General features: G+C 41.9%; 1 protein-coding gene across 1 annotated transcript in view; it reads left to right on the top strand.

Moving 5' to 3' along the window:
* THOC2 (THO complex 2) overlaps positions 1 to 19,884 on the top strand; it is a 58,289-nt gene that overhangs the window by 22,222 nt on the left and 16,183 nt on the right. The window contains exons 10-24 of the mRNA XM_015426985.1: positions 3,431 to 3,586; positions 5,833 to 6,005; positions 6,870 to 7,065; positions 9,183 to 9,224; positions 10,411 to 10,541; positions 10,657 to 10,758; positions 11,901 to 11,985; positions 12,247 to 12,340; positions 13,025 to 13,105; positions 13,479 to 13,575; positions 14,772 to 14,889; positions 16,095 to 16,274; positions 17,321 to 17,485; positions 18,383 to 18,658; positions 18,992 to 19,133. Coding sequence (XP_015282471.1) covers positions 3,431 to 3,586; positions 5,833 to 6,005; positions 6,870 to 7,065; positions 9,183 to 9,224; positions 10,411 to 10,541; positions 10,657 to 10,758; positions 11,901 to 11,985; positions 12,247 to 12,340; positions 13,025 to 13,105; positions 13,479 to 13,575; positions 14,772 to 14,889; positions 16,095 to 16,274; positions 17,321 to 17,485; positions 18,383 to 18,658; positions 18,992 to 19,133 — 2,038 coding nt within the window. The remainder of the gene's footprint in view (positions 1 to 3,430; positions 3,587 to 5,832; positions 6,006 to 6,869; positions 7,066 to 9,182; positions 9,225 to 10,410; positions 10,542 to 10,656; positions 10,759 to 11,900; positions 11,986 to 12,246; positions 12,341 to 13,024; positions 13,106 to 13,478; positions 13,576 to 14,771; positions 14,890 to 16,094; positions 16,275 to 17,320; positions 17,486 to 18,382; positions 18,659 to 18,991; positions 19,134 to 19,884) is intronic.

The following is a 19,884-nucleotide window of genomic DNA, read 5'->3' as shown; positions in this document are numbered from 1 at the left end:
CGCCGGGCCTTGCCGGTCTCCCCCCCCCCGCTGCCGGGCCTCACCGGTCGCTCGCACCGGTCGCTCGCACTGAAGCCAGGTAGGTCGCAGAGCGTTCCCTGCGCATGCGCAGGGAACACACTTTTAGTTTTGGTGGGATTTAAATATCCCCCCGATAGTTTTTTAAAGTTTTCAGATTTTTGTGCACACCTGGGGACCGTCCCACGTGTGCACAAAAATCTCCCTGCCCCCCAGGTGCCCCCGGTGCGCGGATTTAGGTATCCGCACACCAGGGGGTGACTTCAATATTAGTATATAGATTAATTTGGAATAAGGTTTATCTCACTGCTAGTTTCTGCGTGTGTGTGTTCATTCTGGATTTCCTTATGCCGTCAGTTATGCTAGGTTTGCTATAATTTTGCCTCTGTTCGGATCAGGCGTTCTCATACTAACTACATATAAGAAAATGTCTGAGCAGCCTTATATATAACATGCAGTCTTAAGGAGTGCTATCTGTAGTGCTCATTTTCACAAAGTGATAAATAGGTTAACATCAGAGATATACATGTTCTCCTTGGGAAGGGTTCCAGGAAAGTGGAAGGCTGTGGAAAAATGAGGGATTGCACCATTTGCTCATGACTAAGTGCCTTTCAGCAGCAGAAGTGATGTGCCAGTTGTGACCCGTCTGGGACAGAGATAGTCTTGCCAGAGTCATCCATGCCCTTTGGACTAGATTACCATACTGCTAGGAATGTTCAGCTGGTTCAGAGTACTGATCATTAAGTTGGTTGGTGCATTAGCTGTTTGAAATGCGTCTCCTTGATTTTAAAACATCCCTAGTGATTTTTTCACTTGTTTCCAGGCACAATTAAAACTGTCATTTTTTCACTCAAAGTTCTCTGCTGCTTGCAATCCAAATACCTAAAGGATTGCATGTTCCCATGTCAATCTGCCTGTTCTCTATTACCCTTCAAGCCCTTCTCTGGGGCCTTCCACCAACAGAGACCGAGTGGTGGTTTGAGATGGGACCTTCTGTATGATTGGCACTGTGTTTACGTGCCTTCCCTAGAAATGTTCCTTTGGCATCCAATGCTGACCACACTGAGCTTTGGGTACCTGATTAAAGCTGTTTTATTCACCTGTGCTTTTAATGCATGGCAGGCCAGATTGCCTGTGTTTGATTCTGATGCTGTGGGAGTCTTGTAGTTGAATATTATTCCATTATTTACAGTACAGTCCTAAGCAGAGAGTTGCATCGTTTCAAGCACATTGGTTTCAGTTGACTTAAAAGGGTGTAACTCTGCTTGAGATTGTACTGTTAGCTTCCAGACTGTTGAGGTGTTGTTGTTTTAGTATGTGATGATTTTATTGATTTTACAGATTTTAAATATAAATCTGCATAAATTGCAGACCTATATGTTGGAATCTGCCCTGAGCCTACAATGTGGGGAGGGTGGGATATAAGCCTAATAAAGTAAATAATAATTCCCCATTCGAAAGGCAATGGTCCTTGGGAAGCAACCTCCCTCCTTGACCCTTTTACATTCCAACTTAAGAACATAAGAGATGCCAATGTTGGATCAGGCCAAAGGCCCATCCAGTCCAACACTCTGTGTCACACAGTGGCCAGAAATACCAGTGCCATCAGGAGGTCCACCAGTGGGGCCAGGACATTAGAAGCCCTCCCACTGTTGACCCCCCCAAGCACCAAGATGACAGAGCATCACTTGCCCCAGAGTCCCTATCTATACCTTGTGGCTAATAGCCACTAATGGACCTCTGCTCCATATGCTTATCTAATTCCCTTTTGAAGCCATCCATGCTTGTAGCCGCCACCACTTCCTGTGGCAGTGAATTCCAAGTGTTAATCACTCTTTGGGTGAAGAAGTACTTCCTTTTATCCGTTCTAACCCGACCGCTCTGCAGTTTCATGGAGTGCCCACGAGTTCTTGTATTGTGAGAAAGGGAGAAAAGTACCTCTTTCTCTACCTGCTCTTTCCCATGCATAATCTTATAAACCTCGATCACGTCACCCCTCAGTCGTCTTTTCTCCAAGCTAAAGAGCCCTAAGCGCCTTAACCTTTTCTCATAGGGAAAGTGTTCCAACCCTTTTATCATTCGAGTTGCCCTTTTCTGCACTTTTTCCAAAGCTATAATATCCTTTTTAAGGTGTGGTGACCAGAAGTGACTTTAGATACACAGGTCTGTGCCTGTGTGCTCCCGTGCTGAATTGGAAACACACAGTTGGAGTCCAACAAGTTAGATGAATATCTGTTTATTGCCTTGAAACAGGGAATACAGGGCTGAGTGCCTTTGCACTCAGTAGTTCCAAAACTGTATTCTGCCTTAACCAGGAAGGGCAGAAGGTCTTATACCCCAAACGACATCACATATTGTTTGCACATTAAAGAGTTTCTAATTGGTACCAAGTAGTTAACATCATACAACCATAATTTGATTCAGTGCATCTCTCCGTGGTGTCAGTAATTACACTTGTTTACCTTGTCTTCAGAACATTGGGAACATTAGAGAACACTGGGTCCTTCCTGGGCTCGCATGTGGACAGCTAGCTGATAAGGGCTGTGAATCGCACTAAACTTTGCTCTCGGCCTTGCAGCTTCTAAATAGCATTCCATTCTTATTGCATCCAGAGGCCTCTAACATGTATATAAGTACCTTGTCTTCAGAACACTGGGAACATTAGAGAGCACTGGGTCCTTCCTGGGCTCGCATGTGGACAGCTAGCTGATAAGGGCTGTGAAGCACACTAAACTTTGCTCTCGGCGGCCTTGCAGCTTCTAAATAGCATTCCATTCTTATTGCATCCAGAGGCCTCTAATAATGCTTTTCCTTAACATGTATATAAGTACAAAAAGTACAGTTCTAAAATATATTCTACTAAAAGCTTCTCTAATCAGAAGATTCTAGGCTACATACCAAGATCTGGATCTATTATAATTAAGCTTTTGAAGGCACAGCAATAGCTGTCAATATATAAACATGTCAGAGGAAATGTCAGAACCCGCATTCAGAAATCCCATTCATTTTTCCCTTGTCCTACACTTTCCAGCTTCTTCCCTTTAATAGCAAAGTACATGGTAAAGTGCCTATAACAAAAGCACCTTGTGTGTGTACAGATGGGGCAGGAAGAAAGGACTGCATTCTTAAAGACTTCCTAAGTATGCAGAAAAATAATAGTTTGTAATTTTTAAAAATGTCCTCTGGACAGTCCTGATGAGGATCAAGCATGTTCTTTGGGGAAATTGGCCTGCTCAGCCCCCTAAGATTCTGGTGTCCTGGAGGTGAAATATTTCCAGTATATTTCTCCATCTGATTGCTCATGGGCCTCCAGCTTCTGTTTCAGATATTAATAGTGGGCATCTGTGATAAGCAATGAACTCTGGAAAAGAGAGCATTTATAGGTTAGTAAATCTCCAAACTGTCTTTGTAGCTCCTTCCAGCAGACAATACTATCCTTGAAGAACATAAACGAGAAATTGGAGAAGTGAAGCAAATTGTAAGGAAACTTACAATGGTTGTATCATCTTCCGAAAAGACTGAGGAGAAGGAGAAAGAAAATGAGAAGGAAGAGGAGAAGATGGAAAAGGTATGTCTAGAATCCAGACAGGGTACTGTCTGGAATTGTAACCCAGGTCGAAGATGCTGCTCTCAGGCAGACTGAGAAAATCAAAATGCTTCAATGAGGCAGGCCCTTTTATAGCTGTGCAGTTCTGTGCTCAATAAAAATTTCATTTGGATCAAAAAGTGGAGATTCAGTTGGGAAAAGAGGAATATGCGGTAAGTCTACCAGTATAGACTTTTTAAACAAAAAGCCAGCAATTAATGAATGATTGTATGGCATTGTGGGTAGTATAGCCAGGGGATATTAAGGTTGTCTGGCAGCCGGATGTTCTAGCTCTGTAGCATTATACACTACTGGGTGGTGAGCTAGACTTGTTTTTGAGGCAAGAGACGTTTCAGAGGTGGTTTGCCATTGTCTGCCTTTGCATGGGGGCCCTGGTATTCCTTGGACGTTACCCATCCAAATACTAGCCAAGGCCAACCCTACAAGGTCAGCAAGTTAAGTACTAATGATCAGATCCAATTTTTGCTGATACAAAAGGGAGAAAGGCCTCTTATTGTGCCAGGCATCATGGGGACAGAGTAGAAAGAAAGCCATGTGGGATGGGTACTGCAGTGAGGAATGGAATTGAAACGGTCACTCTTCCCTCTTTTGCCGGTGAAAAAGCTGGTAGGATTCAGCCTTATATATTTTTTTTCCTGAGTTATTTAGTTCAGACAAATATTCCCTTCTGGAAAAGTAGATAACCTCTGATATATGCTTTAAAAGCTTTCCATACGACATCAGTCCACATTTTGAGTGTTGTAAGTATCAGAGAACAGGATAACTTCCTTTTTCACTTTTTTTTCTTGCAATTTTCAGATTTAGTTTCAATAGATAACTATTTATGCTGATTAGATTACTATTTGTGCTGGCCTGCCTTGTGACTAACCGAGACACTCCAGCTGATTCAGAACTTGGCGGTGCGAGTCCTGACAGGAACGTCACGGACTGCACATATTTGACCTGTGCTACACTGGCTTCCAGTGGAGTACCTAGTCAAGTTCAAATTTTTGACCTTTAAAGCCTTGAGCAGTCGGGGACCAATGTATCTATGGGACTGTCTCCTCTGATATGTCCCCAGGAGAGCCTTGCGCTCTACTGATAGCAATCTGCTGGTGATCCCTGGCCCTAGGGATGCCCGGCTGTCTTTGGCCAGGGCCTTCTCCGTCCTGGCCCCAAGCTGGTAGACCTCTCTGCTGAATGACACCAGGGCCCTGCAGGATCTTATGCAATTCTGCAGGGCCTGTAAGGTGGAGATGTTCCACCAGGCTTTTGGTTGAGGGCAGCAAAGATTTTTCTGTGGTTGCCCCCCCCCCCAATTGCTGTTATGAGTTCCCTCTCCCCCTGCCCAGAAACTGGCCAGGTAGTCCAGAGCTGTGGTAGAAATTTCCAGGATGCCATCATCATAGACTCTAATTGGGTCATTAGTTTTATTAAATTGTTCTGTAGAATTTTAATGTTTTATATGTTTTTATGGCATTATGCCCTCGTGTACATCACCCAGGGCCCAGCATAAGCTGGGATAGGGTGATTAACACATTTAATAAATAATAATATCTAGTCAAGTTTACCCAGAATCTCAGTTGTAGATAATTGGATAGAAGGTGGATAACAATCAGTATAAATTGCTGCACTTATTTTGACCCCCTTCAAATATTTCAGTGAACAAGGATTCAAACATTTGATCTGTTCAAGAATTTAGTCTCATGGGGATGGGAAAAGAAAGGGAAGTCTTCATGATTAGAATAAAGTTGTCAATGAATATCTACTAATTTTCCTCATTTGAACCACTGTTGGAAATTTTTCAGGGTTATGTTCAGAACCACCCTACTTTGAAAACAGGTTCCCCTCTGGAAGGGGGTCACCTCAAGAGCAATTTGGCTGGAGCTGGTGAGCTCTTTCAGTTTTCCCACCCCAACACAGCCCAAGGGAGACGGGTGAGCAGGCAGCAGGTGCAAATCAGCAGCTACCACCTCTCACCAAAGTGGGTCTCTCCAGACGGCTCTTCCAGCTTCTGCTAGAACTGTTTTTATTCATATGCTAATATATATAGTTGATTAATACAGTTATTTAACTAACATTTCTTTAAGAGAGCGAAAGCCCTAATATTTTTGTAATGTGCTTTCTTCCCACTCACTAGGAATAATCCCAAGATATGATACAACATATGGGGGGGGGGACAATTCCTGTGTTTAAAATGTTTTTCCTTGATTACTTCATCTTTTCAGCCGCCTGATAACCAGAAACTGGGTTTATTAGAAGTAATGTTGAAAATCGGTGATTGGCAGCATGCCCAGAGCATTATGGATCAAATGCCTCCATTTTATGCGACATCACACAAGCCTATTGCTGTTGCTCTCTGTCAGCTTCTTCATCTGATGATTGAACCTCTCTACAGGAGGTAAAGTGAACTGTGGCTACTTGTAGAGAGATTATATAGAATAGTTGCAGTGTGCCTTACATGGAAACTGACTGTTCATAGATCTGGCATCACTTGAGCCCTCCTTAGTCATTGGCTCAGGTGCTGAACATTTCACTAAATGTTTACAAACATTCCAGCTGCATAGAAGGTTAAAAAAAAATACCTCTGATCAAAAGCCAGGGTGCAGATGGGACTGCATGCCATTCAGCATTGCCACTTCTTTAAATGAAAAGGTTCTGGGTGAGGCCTGAATGTGGGAGTCTGGAGGCGAAGCCCAGTGTAGAGGCTGTACATTCTAAGATGTGTAGTTTAGGAATAACAATGCTAAGAAAACAGCCCTTTGCTCTTGTTTTTCTAGCACGTGTTGCAAAAGCAAAACCTGTTGCCACTTTTTTGTAACCTTAGTGCTATGTAGGGAAGGATTAATCAGCAGTGGTGCTTCTAAACATACAACTTACATATGTGAATTTTCACTTGCTTTAAATTTTGTTTGATCTGTTTGAAAATAAGGGTTTTAAAATGGCATTTTGTACATGTAGCTTCTCAGTTGCAGATAAATAATATTGGGGTCTAAATTTTGCTATCTATTCTTTGCTATATATGCACTTTGCTGTATATTGATTTCTCTTGTACATGGCTTTTCAAAATTAATAGATGCAATATTCCTGTTCTGGCTAATTGTGAATTGTGTGGAAGAGTTTCTGAGATATGCAGGGATGTACGCAGAACAGAAATCTTATAGACTAGTTTGAGATTTTTACCTGTGCTACATTTGAGACATTAATATGTGCTAAATTTAAGTGTTATGTAAACAGGAAAACGTCTGTCTTTTCTCTCTCCCAGAGTTGGAGTGCCCAAAGGTGCTAAAGGAACACCGATTCCTCCTTTGCAAAACAAGAGAGCACCAAAGCAAGTAGAAAGCTTTGAAGATTTAAGGAAGGAAGTGTTCAACATGCTTTGTTACCTTGGGCCCCATCTCTCCCATGATCCCATTTTATTTGCGAAGGTGGTGCGTCTTGGCAAAGCTTTTATGAAAGAGGTTGGTGAGCTAGACTATTGAGCAAAGAATAAATTGCAGTGGCTCTTTCTGTACCCTACAGAAATCTGTGGGGTGATGGTGTCTCGGTATATAATTTATATACAGAAGGGTGGCAGAGGACCGAAACCTGTGGAAAAGCAACTTTTATTCTCTCTCAAGAGGGGGGATGCAGGAAAGTTTTTCTTCATGGCTTTGATTTAGTAGGTAACAGGATGCTTTTTGAAGAAGCAAATGCTGATGACTGATGCTATGTCCTTCTGTATGCAGTTAAACTTTTGTAAGAATGAAGGATAGTGGTATTAATAATCAAACTGAAGATGCTGAGAGGGATTTCTCCTGTACTAGGGAAGTACTGTTGACTTATTTAGTCTTGGGCTTGGTGATGGCAAGCTAATTAACTGGAATGGTTGCAGAATGACACGTTAGTGATTCACATCTGCGCTCTCATTTGCCTTAGCAGCCTCCTGCTGTGGAGCTCTGTCCCACATGAAAGGGCTAATAAAGCTAGTGAGAAAAACAAGCATTTTCCTCTCTTGGGGTTCCCTGACTTGATGAATACCCTCCGCCAGGCTTTACCTCTGAATTATGCAGCCATTACAATCACTGAAGAGAATTGTTCGGTAGGAAGTGGAATACAGAACTAGAGATGTATATTTAATATACAGCATGGTGTAGTAATTAGAGTATCGGGCTAGGATCCGGGAGACCCAGGTTCATATCCCTACTCTGCCATGGAAGCTCATGGGGTGACCTTGGAGAATGCTGTTAAACCGCTTTGAGTCTCTACTGGGGAGAAAAGAAGGATATAAATGAGATGAACACGTATCTTTAGCCAAGTGTAACCTGACTGTTGTGTTATAGTATTCTCAATGCATGCATGCGTCTTCAGTGGTGACAGTTGGCCCGGTGAATTGTAGCTTGGATATGAAGTGCCGCTGGAGGGAAGCATTTTAACATCATCTGGCCAGTGTTTAAATTATTTTAAGTATCCATATTAAACATAAGAAGGGAAATGCTTCACTGTTGAGGCAAGAAAAAAATCAGTAGTTTTATCTGATATCAAGTTCTAAAGGTGCTGTCGGCAACCTAATGGTCAGCCACACTTTTGCGCTACAAGTGTCTTATGTTTCCTTGAAATGTCTCCATAGATAACTGCAAATGTTATGTCAGCAGTACTGCTGTATGAAAGGCACCAGTTGAAGTGCAGGAGATGCTAAGCCCTCAGTAGTTTATTGCAGCCATCATTTCTTTCTTCCTCCATTCTCTCTTTACTCTCTGATCTCTAGCATTTGTCTTTTAAATTGCAAGCAGGCTGTTTGGAAGGCAGGTGGCTAAAGAGGAAAGGCAGTTAACAAACATTGCCAGGGTCTTAAAATGCTAATTCAGACAATGAATAATATGAGTACATAAACAAGAGATAGTGATGGAAGCTATAATGGGAGTCTTCATAGCGAGGTCTTTCTTCAGGAATAGAATTGCAATTGTGTTGTGGTTGCACGTACAGATACTATGCAATAAATAAAGCCGTGTTGTTGCTTTGAAAGAAAAAAATTATAACCCTTTTCGTACGGCAAAACATTCTGTGTAATTTCACCATTAAATATCTGACAGCCGAAGTAGTTTTCCCGTTAGGTGCAATGAAATTAGTCTTCTGACAATTACAGGTTGTTAACAGATGTTTAAGTACTTGGGTAAGCACTTGTAAATCTGAGCTGGAATTTGGCAGTTCCCTGACAAACATCTTTGTAAATATCACCTTTATGATATGCTGTGTTTTTCTGAAAAGCATCTAACGTAGCACTACACGGACCTGATGGTAGTAAATTTGAACACTTGTTTCTAGATCTGCTTTTTGGTCTCTAAGGGAGTATCTGCTTCTGCAAAGAATCCATGTGCCTGTAGTAGTTGCTGGCTTTGGCAGGTGCCTACAGCAAGGAGAGAGCTGGTACTGCTCTTCAATCAGTACTTCACTTTCTCTAAAACAGCAGAGAGGACCAAAAAAAAATTGATTTTTCTGCCAGGCTGTTTTGCTTCCTTGTTTGCTTTAGTTGCTTCTCTGTTGTGTCCTTGGTCTGAAACAATTATATTTGAACAGTGGTTTTGTTTTACTTCTGTAGTACCAATCTGATGGAAACAAGCAAGAGGATAAGGAGAAAATGGTGAGCTACTTTGAACTTTTAACATAATATCTATACTTTTCCAGCACAATTAACTACCACGTTTGTCAAAAGTACTCTCCAAAATTTAGTCTAAAACTGGAACAGGCATCATGAAAGCTGGGAACCCACTGAACTGATCCCGTGAAATGTTGCTCTTTCTGTCTCGAGAGCCAAGAAACATAGTTCCTGAACCAACAGAAGCAAATTGTGCAATCTTTGTGGCTCCCAAAGTAGAAGTCTAATAATTCAGATCCAGAGATCTCTCTGTGTGTCTGCACATGCGCACACATCCCTCCACCCCCAACAGGTCTTTCCATTCATTTAACTAGAAAATTGGTTCTGGGAAAGGGTGCACTGCTTATTGTTTTGAATCAGTGCCTTCCCCAATATCAGCTCTTGATAAGGATCACTCAAGCTGCGTGGCACTCCTGCAGCTACACCTCTGCCTGAGTATAGAGCGTAGTGTTTTGGTGGGTAAAGTTCACACAAACATCATGTAGGAAATACAGCATGACATATTTGTGGGAACATAACCCACCAAAACACTACTCTCTTCACTGTTCACATTCTCATTTGCATGTGTTAAGAAGTACAGAATTGTAGGCAATATGGAGTTGGTGTGGTGCAGAGAGCTTAGATTAACAAGAATTTAGTTTCATAAACTTGTAGAATTCCTGAGTAAGCAATATAAAGAGCTGTTCTTTGAATTTGTCCTTGGGTAGGTATTTGTTTCCCTACCCTTTGAATTTGTCCTTGGGTAGGGAGCTGCGGTGGCTCAAGTGGTTAAGACGCTGAACTGCAGGCTGTGGAAGGTCAGTAGTTCAGCAGTTCGAGACCCGAGTGTACCGCATGATGGAGTGAGGTCCCATCTCTAGTTCCAGCTCCTGCCAACCTAGCAGTTTGAAAGCAAGAAATTGCAAGTAGATAAATAGGTACCACTTCAGTGGGAAGGTAACAGCGTTCCGTGCACCTTGGTGTTTAGTCATGCCGGCCACGACCACGGAAACGTCTTCGGACAGCGCTGGCTCTTCGGCTTTGAAACGGAGATGAGCACCGCAACGCTAGAGTCGGATTTGATTGGCTTTCGAGCAAGGGAACCTTTACCTTTAGGGATTTGTTTATTTTGTGTGTTGCAGTTGGTCTTCTACATTTTTTGTTTTTATTTTTTGTTTTCCCTCCCCCTCAGGAAGTATTATTCAGTTGTTTGCTGAGTATTACAGATCAGGTCTTGCTCCCTTCTCTTACCTTGATGGACTGTAATGCATGCATGTCAGAAGAACTCTGGGGAATGTTTAAAACATTTCCATACCAGTACCGGTGAGTACTTGCTTGAAAAAGATGTATTTGGAAAACTGAAATTATTTTTTACATAATTGTCTAAATCACAAAGTGTGTGTTTGTTTTCTAATTAGCTTCTTACAATGTCTGATAGGTACCGTCTCTATGGTCAGTGGAAGAATGAAACGTATAATAGCCACCCACTCCTAGTGAAAGTTAAAGCTCAGACAATTGACAGAGCCAAATATATTATGAAGTAAGTTGGTTTGAAGTTTGTTCTTCTACTGGGGACTGTAGGTGAGATTCTAGGAGCTGATTGTTGAAACGGCTGTTTGTATAAAGCTTCAAACACTTAATTTTTCCTGTAAAACAAGGCATACCCTTATGCGTTTCTTAAGCTTTCTTCAGTATTTTTGCCTTAGTGAAACGATCAGACATGACCCAGTAAGAGTTAAGCATTTCTAAGTGACATTGCTTTTTTGGGCAAAGGCTTAAGTATGTGTTTACTCCCTCATTCAAATCAGTGGTGCTTAAGATCACTTTGTCTGGATAGTACCTGTAATAAAATCGCTACGCAGGACTCTCTCTTTGCCCATTCTGCTGCATTTTTGGCCACTCGAGTACTAGCACACGGTCATCTCTGTAGCAGTAGAAAAGAGTAAGAGTCCAATAGCACCTTAAAGACTAACATATTGTGTCATCTGTGTGTGCGAGCATGCATGCATGCATGTGCAGTGTTATAAGGAAGTGTGATAGTGAGACCTGGGCTGGTGGTCATCACTGTAGGGAGAAGTGGGGATGTTGTGCATGCACTGATCTCAGCAGCAACTCAGAAATTGGGTCAAAGTTACTTTAATCATGCTGGCCTACATAATAAGAGAACGTACACTTGAGCCAGTTCACATTTCATGCCAAACTACAGATATTATATTAGTAAACCTGATGTTCTCCCTTTGGCGTTCTGTTTCCTTTTGTGACAGATGATGGTGTACTGTTACTTTTGAATAGGCAAACTGATTTGTGCCTGCTCAGCCAGAAACCTTGATAACGACGTTTGCCAATAAGGCTTAATAGAACCAAAGACTTAAACCCTCGTCGTCCATTTGAACCTATTCTCTCTGCTGCAGCAGGTTGAGAATGTTGTGTATGGTGTCAATGAAGTCCCTGACCTATTGTCACTTGTTCACCTATTTTGACTTGTTTCTTGCCCCAGTTTCTTGCCCCTAGTAAGCGATTATATATGAAACTCTATATCTGTCCCATCCCGTCCCCCGTCCCCCTCCCGAAGGGAAAAGTAGATTTACTCCCCATTTACAGGAAGATAGATGCATATACAGTTGTGAATGGAAATACGAATCTGCGTATAAGAGAATTAAGTTGTGATGATGTCTCCCATAGGCGTCTGACCAAGGAAAATGTGAAGCCTTCTGGAAGACAAATTGGGAAACTGAGCCACAGCAATCCAACCATTTTATTTGATTATGTATGTGACAGATAAGTATGATGCCTTTTTGCTGTTTCAAAACCCCATTAAAGTTACCAGAAGTGGCAAAATAAGCTGTTTGTTTTTAAATATATTATTGAATGCAAAGTGTTTGGGGTCTTCATATAATTTTAAGTACCTTATAGATTGCTTTCTAAAGTGCACATGGTGTAAGAGTTGACTTTTTAAAAAGTCTGTGAACAGCATAAGTGGTTTCTGTACGTTCCTTGGGAGGAACTAATTTTTATTTGGTCTTTTCAGATTTTGTCTCAGATACAGAAGTATGATAATTTAATAACGCCAGTGGTTGATTCGTTGAAATACCTCACTTCACTGAATTACGACGTCTTGGCTTGTATCCTTTTGATGATCTCATATCTGTCTACCTTCATTGGCCCCTGCTAGTCTTTGGGTTCATCCTGTGGTTGCTCCTGTTAGTTTTTAGTTGTTGTGTTGAAGCCAAGGTAGAGGCTGATAATACCCCTTCCAAGCTTAATTTGATAAAGCTGCTTGTTGAAAGGCTTGCTTGTTCCTTAATAAGGAGCTTGCAATTTTCCTTTGGACATCTGGTCTCGTTACTGTGGTGAAATAGCTGTAGTCCTTACAAAATATCATTTAAGTTTCTAAATTTTCAGACTCGTGAACTGCGATTAGGGGTGTCATTTTAACAGGAGCTCAATCCCAGATTTCACTTGAGTGGTGCATTTCAATCTGGTTGGCCTTTCCTTGTACGGGACTATTGCCTCTCCCAGAGCAATCCCTTAAGGGTGTTCTTTATGTAAGGATGGTAGAATGCTTTCTCTAAAGGTACACACTGTATTTGCAAGTCAGTGAAAAAGAAGTTGTAAATGCTTCAAAGTGATAAATCCTTTCTTGAGGTGGCAGCCGTTCCAGGTTTATTTTACTCTGATATCACAAGTCACTTCCCATGTGCAAACGTGGCGGTCCATTTATTTAGAAAATGATGCTGAATAATTCATCCCTGCTGTATATAACTCATTCTGAGGGCATATCTTGCTTAACTTAAAAAAAAAAAAAGATTGCATTATTGAAGCGTTGGCCAATCCTGAAAAGGAGAGGATGAAACACGATGACACGACAATCTCCAGTTGGCTGCAAAGTTAGTATTTTTTTTAAAAAATAATCAAAATCTCTGTTTCATTGCCTGGGGCTAGCTGGAGCAAACATTGCCTGTTGCTGGCTGGAACTGCTCCCCTACATTTTTCTTCCCTTCTACTTCAGTAATGTTTGCTTTCGGTAACGTACAGTTAGGGCCCCTTATCACCTAATTGTTGCTCAAGAGTCAGGAGAGAAAACAGTGATCTTCTCAAGAAATGTACTGATAAAGCTGTATGGATAACCACTGCTTGCTTGCAACGCAGGAGAAGTAGGTCTTTAATATGCAGTGACCAGATTCACATACAGTACTTAAAAGCTTATTTTTAGTGACCGTGCTTGGATATGAGCTGTGTCTTTCTCCCCACCTGCTCTAGGCTTAGCTAGCTTCTGTGGCGCAGTTTTTCGGAAATACCCTATTGAACTTGCTGGTCTACTCCAGTATGTGGCAAATCAACTGAAGGCTGGGAAAAGGCAAGTAGACAGTCTTATGTTACCTCAGATCTCCAAGTATGCTTTGTTGTAGATGCACTGATGAAGTTATGTTTGCATGCCTCTGTGAAATGTAGGGCTAGAGATGTTTGAGTACAGTGGTCTTCAGCCTATGGACTGGGACCCTCAGGGGAATTGTGGAGCCCCACCTGCTGGGCTGTTATTTTCTGCAGAGCCACCATAGTTTCCTTTTGGAAGGACCGGTTGCATGCTGTGTAGGCATGAAAAGTAGGCCATGCCTCCTGCCTGGAAGGTGAGGCAAGGTCACTCATAGTTGGAAAGGATCCCTCTGTGGCTCTTGCTCTTGGCTTCATTCTCACTGAAGAACCTTTCCTGGTGCTTGGCTTGTCCTTAGTGCTCTTAGGCTGCTGCTCATGGTCCTGACCTCAGCACTGGCTGAGGTCATAAATCTGGCTGCCCCTCATACTGTCACATTCTTGTGGCTTGGTGGGCTCCATGCTAAGGGGATCCTGAGCCTGGAAAAGTTGAAAATCACATTTTTAGTGGATATATTCCAGCGTGGTTGCACCCCACAACTCAAGTAAGGTGCAAGTTTTCCAGGTGCTGGATTGAGAACTCCTTACTTGTATACCGTTCCAGCACTTCAGGATAACTAAAATGTAATTTGTTATGATGTTTTATGAATGATTTTTAACTGTATTTATATATGTATTTTATGTAAGCCGCCCTGAGTCTGCTTCGGTGGGGAGGGCGGGGTATAAATTGAATGAATAAATGAATGAATAAATAAATACTTACTACAGTCGTGCAGATTCAGATGCAAACCTGCATGTTCAGCCACATTGCAATGTGTGCCATTTTCATCAGCTCTGCACAGAGTGGATGCTGCTGTTCAGGGTAGTTACCCATATGCTACTGGTTGCATGCAGCAGCTTCTTGCCCTTGGCCATGTGGTTTCTGCATCATCTGTAAGTAATTTTGGAAAGATGTTGGTTCGTTTTTTTTATAAAACCCCCTCAAAAAAGCACTGTGTGGTAACCACACTTTCAAAAGCATGCACACTAAAAACATGCCCACATGCTTACCGTCTATGATAATTAGTGCCTTTGACTGTCCTGATACTGCTGAATTTAGATTAGGAATTATGTACTCTGAATTACTGTTTATGGCACTTACATGTCAGTCCTTTTTTTAAATTGTTCTCATTTTCTCTATAGTTTTGACCTGCTTATTTTGAAAGAGGTGGTACAAAAAATGGCTGGGATAGAAATCACTGAAGAGATGACCATGGAGCAGCTGGAAGCTATGACTGGGGGAGAGCAACTCAAAGCAGAGGTGTGTTGGCAGTTCGTCTTTTTTAATGGCTTTGGCAAAAACGCAGTAATAGAAGTTTGGAATGTTGCACACATGTGTATGTACATGTGTGTTTTTAAAAAATATTGATTGCCTCAACAATGGAAGTAAAAAATAGCGCAACTGAAATTTCTGAAAAGCAAACAGAATGTGCGTATATACTCATGGCTGGTCATCTTGGTCTACTTGCATGCATCCAATCTTGAGGCAGCTGCACTGGTTGCCAGTTTGTTTCCAGATTAGGTTCAACTGATTACAGCCTTTAAAGCTGCAGGACCACCTCTCCTGATATAACCCTCCGTGCTGCTTGTGCTCATCATTGTACAATTTCATGACAGTGCCTAGTCCCTCGTTGCAGGGGAGGGGTGGGATATAAATCCCCAAATAAAAATAAAATAGTGTACGGATAAGAATATAAGAGAAGCCAATGTTGGATTAGGCCAATGGCCAATCCAGTCCAACACTCTGTCACACAGTGGCCAAAAATACCAGGTGCCATCAGGAGGTCCAGCAGTGGGGCCAGGACACTAGAAGCCCTCCCACTGTTGCCCCCCCACCAAGAATACAGAGCATCACTCACCCCAGCCTGAGAGTTCCTATCTATACCTTGTGGCTAATAGCCACTGATGGACCTCTGCTCCATATGCTTATCTAATCCCCTCTTGAAGCTGTCCGTGCTTGTAGCTGCTGCCACCTCCTTTGGCAGTGAATTCCATGTGTAAATAATAGTCCCAGTCCCTTAACAATTACTAAAGAATTTATTTGCTAAATTTATACTGTACCTTTCTCCCCAATGTGAATCCAGAGTAGCTTACAACATTCTCCCCTCCTCCATTTTATCCTCACAGCAACCCTGTGAGGAAGGTAGGCTGAGACTGGCCCAAGGTCACCCAGCAGAGTAGTGGAGTGGCGATTTGAACCACGGTCTTCAAATTCTAGTTTGACACTATACCACATTAACCCTGATATTGAGAGGGTGGGCAAATTTGTGCTGGAGCATCAAGGGACAGCAATTAGAGTGTATTTGGAGTTCTCCAAATGAAAGGATCTGTATAGGTAGACAAAGGAATAGCCAAAAGTTGTCTGCTCCTGCAGGTTCATCTTCCTGATGCATCTTATGATATTTTAGGTGAGGAACTAAGGGATAAATTCTGGGTTTTACTAACTTATTTCACATCTTTGGTCAGGGTGGATATTTTGGCCAGATCAGAAACACTAAGAAATCTTCTCAGAGATTAAAAGATGCACTTTTGGATCATGATCTTGCTCTTCCACTGTGCCTTCTCATGGCTCAGCAGAGAAATGGTGTGATCTTTCAAGAAGGAGGAGAGAAACATTTGAAACTTGTGGGAAAACTGTATGACCAGGCAAGTAAAAACTATTTTGATATTCTCTATGTTCTTCAAGGGAGGGAAGGTGGCATGTTATAGCCTGATCTCATCAGGTCTAGGAAGCTAAGCAGGGTCTGCTCTTGGAAGGGAGGCCACGAAGGAAGACTGCAGAGAAAGGCAATGGCAAACATTTCACTAGCCTTGAAAGTCCCTTGCTGGGGTTGCTGTAAGTTGGCTGTGACTTGATGGCACTTTATACACACACCACACACACACACACACACACACACACACACATGTTCTGTAAGGAGTGCATCTTTAAAGAGTAGAATCTGGTGCAGAATTTAGTTAGTTGGCTGTCCTGTCATGATGATCACAGATGCAGAACAGCCACAAAGATTGGGGTGGGGTGATACTTCAACCTGCAGGTATGCTGGGCCTGAGCATTTATTCCAAACCCGTCAGCCAGGAATCCTTTGGGTAGGAAGGCCCCAGGTCACAATTACCTGAGATGATATTTGCTGAACTGGTTTCCTTCAAGGAAACCTTCCTCACCCATGTCACCAACAGTCTCTTGAACACCCACTTCTTCCTGGGAACATCAACTCCTTTACTGAGCAGAACTGATGGAGCCCTTTGAGGTTTTTAGCTATGCAGGAAGTGGAGTAAGGTGTCTGAGGGGGTGTCCAGGCCAGGGATGAGTGAAGGTGCTTCATTTGGACTTTTGTGAGGCATAGAGGACAGGGCTGTACCCCAGAGCAGCACTGAAGATGTACTGCTGGTCTGCATGGCTCACCAAATACAGAAGTGACTGCATGCTTATTTGGCTATGCAGGATTGTCCTGTTTGAAACATCTTCAGTATTCAGAGGGAAATACTGTTGTTTATCGTGCCATTATTAGTACTGCTTATTATGCACCGAGGAAGGCATCCACATTTTGTCATTGGTGCTTGTTGCACGTAGCAGTGATTTGTCAGCCGTATTCTTATTTTTAAAGAATGCTGAGTGTTGTTTAAAATGGACCACTTTCCACGAAAAGCATCCATTGGCCATCTAATACCTTTTGTACTTCTCCTTTCAGTGTCATGACACTCTGGTACAATTTGGTGGATTTTTAGCATCCAATTTAAGCACAGAGGATTATATTAAGCGAGTGCCTTCTATCGATGTTCTCTGTAATGAGTTTCATACCCCTCATGATGCTGCATTTTTCCTTTCGAGGCCCATGTATGCACACCATATTTCAGTAAGTACAAATGTTCCAGTTGATCTCCGTGCTAGATCCATTCCATAGATCCATTTAGGGACCTCACAAGAATTTGCAGTATGCTGTATTCAGTGGCTAGCTTAGCTGAGACATCTCACTAAACCACAGTTGAGGAAGCTTAGCTCTGGTTTAGTGTAGTGTCTGAACTGATGATTCATGATAATGCAGTTGGCCAGCAAACCAGAATCTGAAACAATGGTGTGAAGTGGAATTTCAGGCTGTAGTTTCTGCTATCCCAGGGTATGCTGTGATGCCTGAATTGACAAACCCTCATTATGGCCTTTGCTGTTTCTGTAGAGACAAAGTACTGAACAGATAAAAAATGAAAACAAACATGCAACGGTACCATGGTGGGGTTCTAAATTATGTTTAGCGCAAACTATGGTCAGGCATGATGTCTGAATTGAGCCATAAGCTTTTACTAAGGCATGATAGGAAACACAGACTGGTGTGCATGATGAGGCCAGGAAGGCTCCCACCCTCCTGGCTTTCCACAAACCAAGAAAAACTCAGTTCTCCAGGAAGTAATAGGAATATACTGTAATTAATTTTTTTCCAGACATTTTGATAAAGTGATAGGGACTCTGGTTTGTACTATGGTATTTAGTATGCACTGTCTATTGCTATATGCATGATCCTGCTATGTAATTCCTGCACTGCTTAATGTGTGGTATTAATGCTTATGCTTTGTTTCAGCTTGGGTTCAGCTCTGTTTTCGGATTCCTGCAATCCAAACTTCTCTTGTATTGTTTATGAGATGCCCCATTCCTGTTGATTTAAATTGTCCTGTACTTTGTAATAATCCCTAGTTCTCTGTGTGTATGTGTGTGTGTACAACTTATGATTCAATGTGTGTGCATGTCTTTTTTTAATCAGTCAAAATATGATGAACTGAAAAAAGCTGAGAAGGGGAACAAACAGCAGCAAAAAGTTCACAAATACATTACGTCGTGTGAACTTGTGATGGCTCCTGTTCATGAAGCGGTGATCTCCTTGCACCTTCCCAAGGTTTGGGATGACATCAGTCCACAGTTCTATGCTACGTTCTGGTCACTGACAATGTATGACCTCGCCGTACCTCACAGCAGCTATAAGAGGGAAGTCAACAAACTCAAAGTCCAGATGAAAGCAATCGATGACAATCAGGAAATGGTATGTAATATTTATTCTGAGAGGCTTGATGCTTTCTGTTGCTTGGTTACCATGATATTTTACGTCCATCCCAGTTCATAATGTTTTTTAAAAAACATGATACAGGGATGTAATTGAATGCGGTGTGTCTAAAATGAATAGCATATTTTGGTACAAGGTCTTTGGTACCTGTCAGTCATACTAACCTCTAAGCATATTTAATCTCTACAAGACCACTCTGCTAGCAGGCAGCAGGAAAAGCATGACACGTTTCACGAGGCCTGATTCTTATGGACCCAGCATGGTTGTGGGCTGAATAGCAAATTCTTATGCAGTGTTCTGGATTTTTTTTAGCCTCCAAATAAAAAGAAAAAAGAAAAAGAGCGCTGTACAGCCCTTCAGGATAAGCTTCTTGAAGAAGAGAAGAAACAGTCTGAGCATATTGAAAGGGTGCTGCAGAGGCTGAAGCTGGAAAAGGATAATTGGCTTCTTGCAAGTAAGTAGGGTGGGACTTTTTCCTGTGATCCATAAACACACATTCACTGCTTAAACAGAATTAGAACATTGTGAGTGCAGATGCATTTTTGTGCATTTTGTTAAGCACACCAGCTCTTCTGTGCTGGGTCCCATAGTTTGATGATACTTTAATTTTTGGTGAAGTTCCATTTCAAAAGCATAGATAGGAAGGAACCAGCATTAAGTTTGCAGAGGGTTTTTAAAAAATAACTAACTAACTGGATTTAAATTATTTTTATTTAATTACTTTCTAGCCCACCTTTTTCACTGAGACTCAAGGCAAATTAAAACATAGAAAAACAATGCAGTTGGACAGCATAAGGCTTCCAATAAACAATGTGGTAGAATTACAGAATTAGAATGCAATGCCAACCAAATAAAACCCCACCTGCCTAAGGCATGACATACCATATATGGATATTTTAAAATCTGTATTTGGTTTTATGGTATTTTACCTTTTGTACATTGCCCAGAGCCTGGCATAAGCCAGGACAGTGCTGTCCTGAAATGTTCCATTCTACTATAGTCATTTTCCCTTTATATAAATGTTGTTTGAACATTTCTATTTTGTACGTTCTGTGAAATTATTTATTATTATATTTCTATCGAAGTGTGGGTGATTTTGTGACCACTTAGGCAGTCCGTTCCACAAAGTGGGAGCCTCAATTGAGAACTTGTGTTTTAGGTCAGATGTGGATGTAACACTGGCTATCTTTTAACCAAGAGTGAGC

This window comes from Gekko japonicus, unplaced genomic scaffold (genome assembly GCF_001447785.1).
Source record: "Gekko japonicus isolate JY-2015 unplaced genomic scaffold, Gekko_japonicus_V1.1 scaffold265, whole genome shotgun sequence".
NCBI lineage: Eukaryota > Metazoa > Chordata > Lepidosauria > Squamata > Gekkonidae > Gekko > Gekko japonicus.
This window is presented reverse-complemented; position numbering and strand designations above follow the sequence as displayed.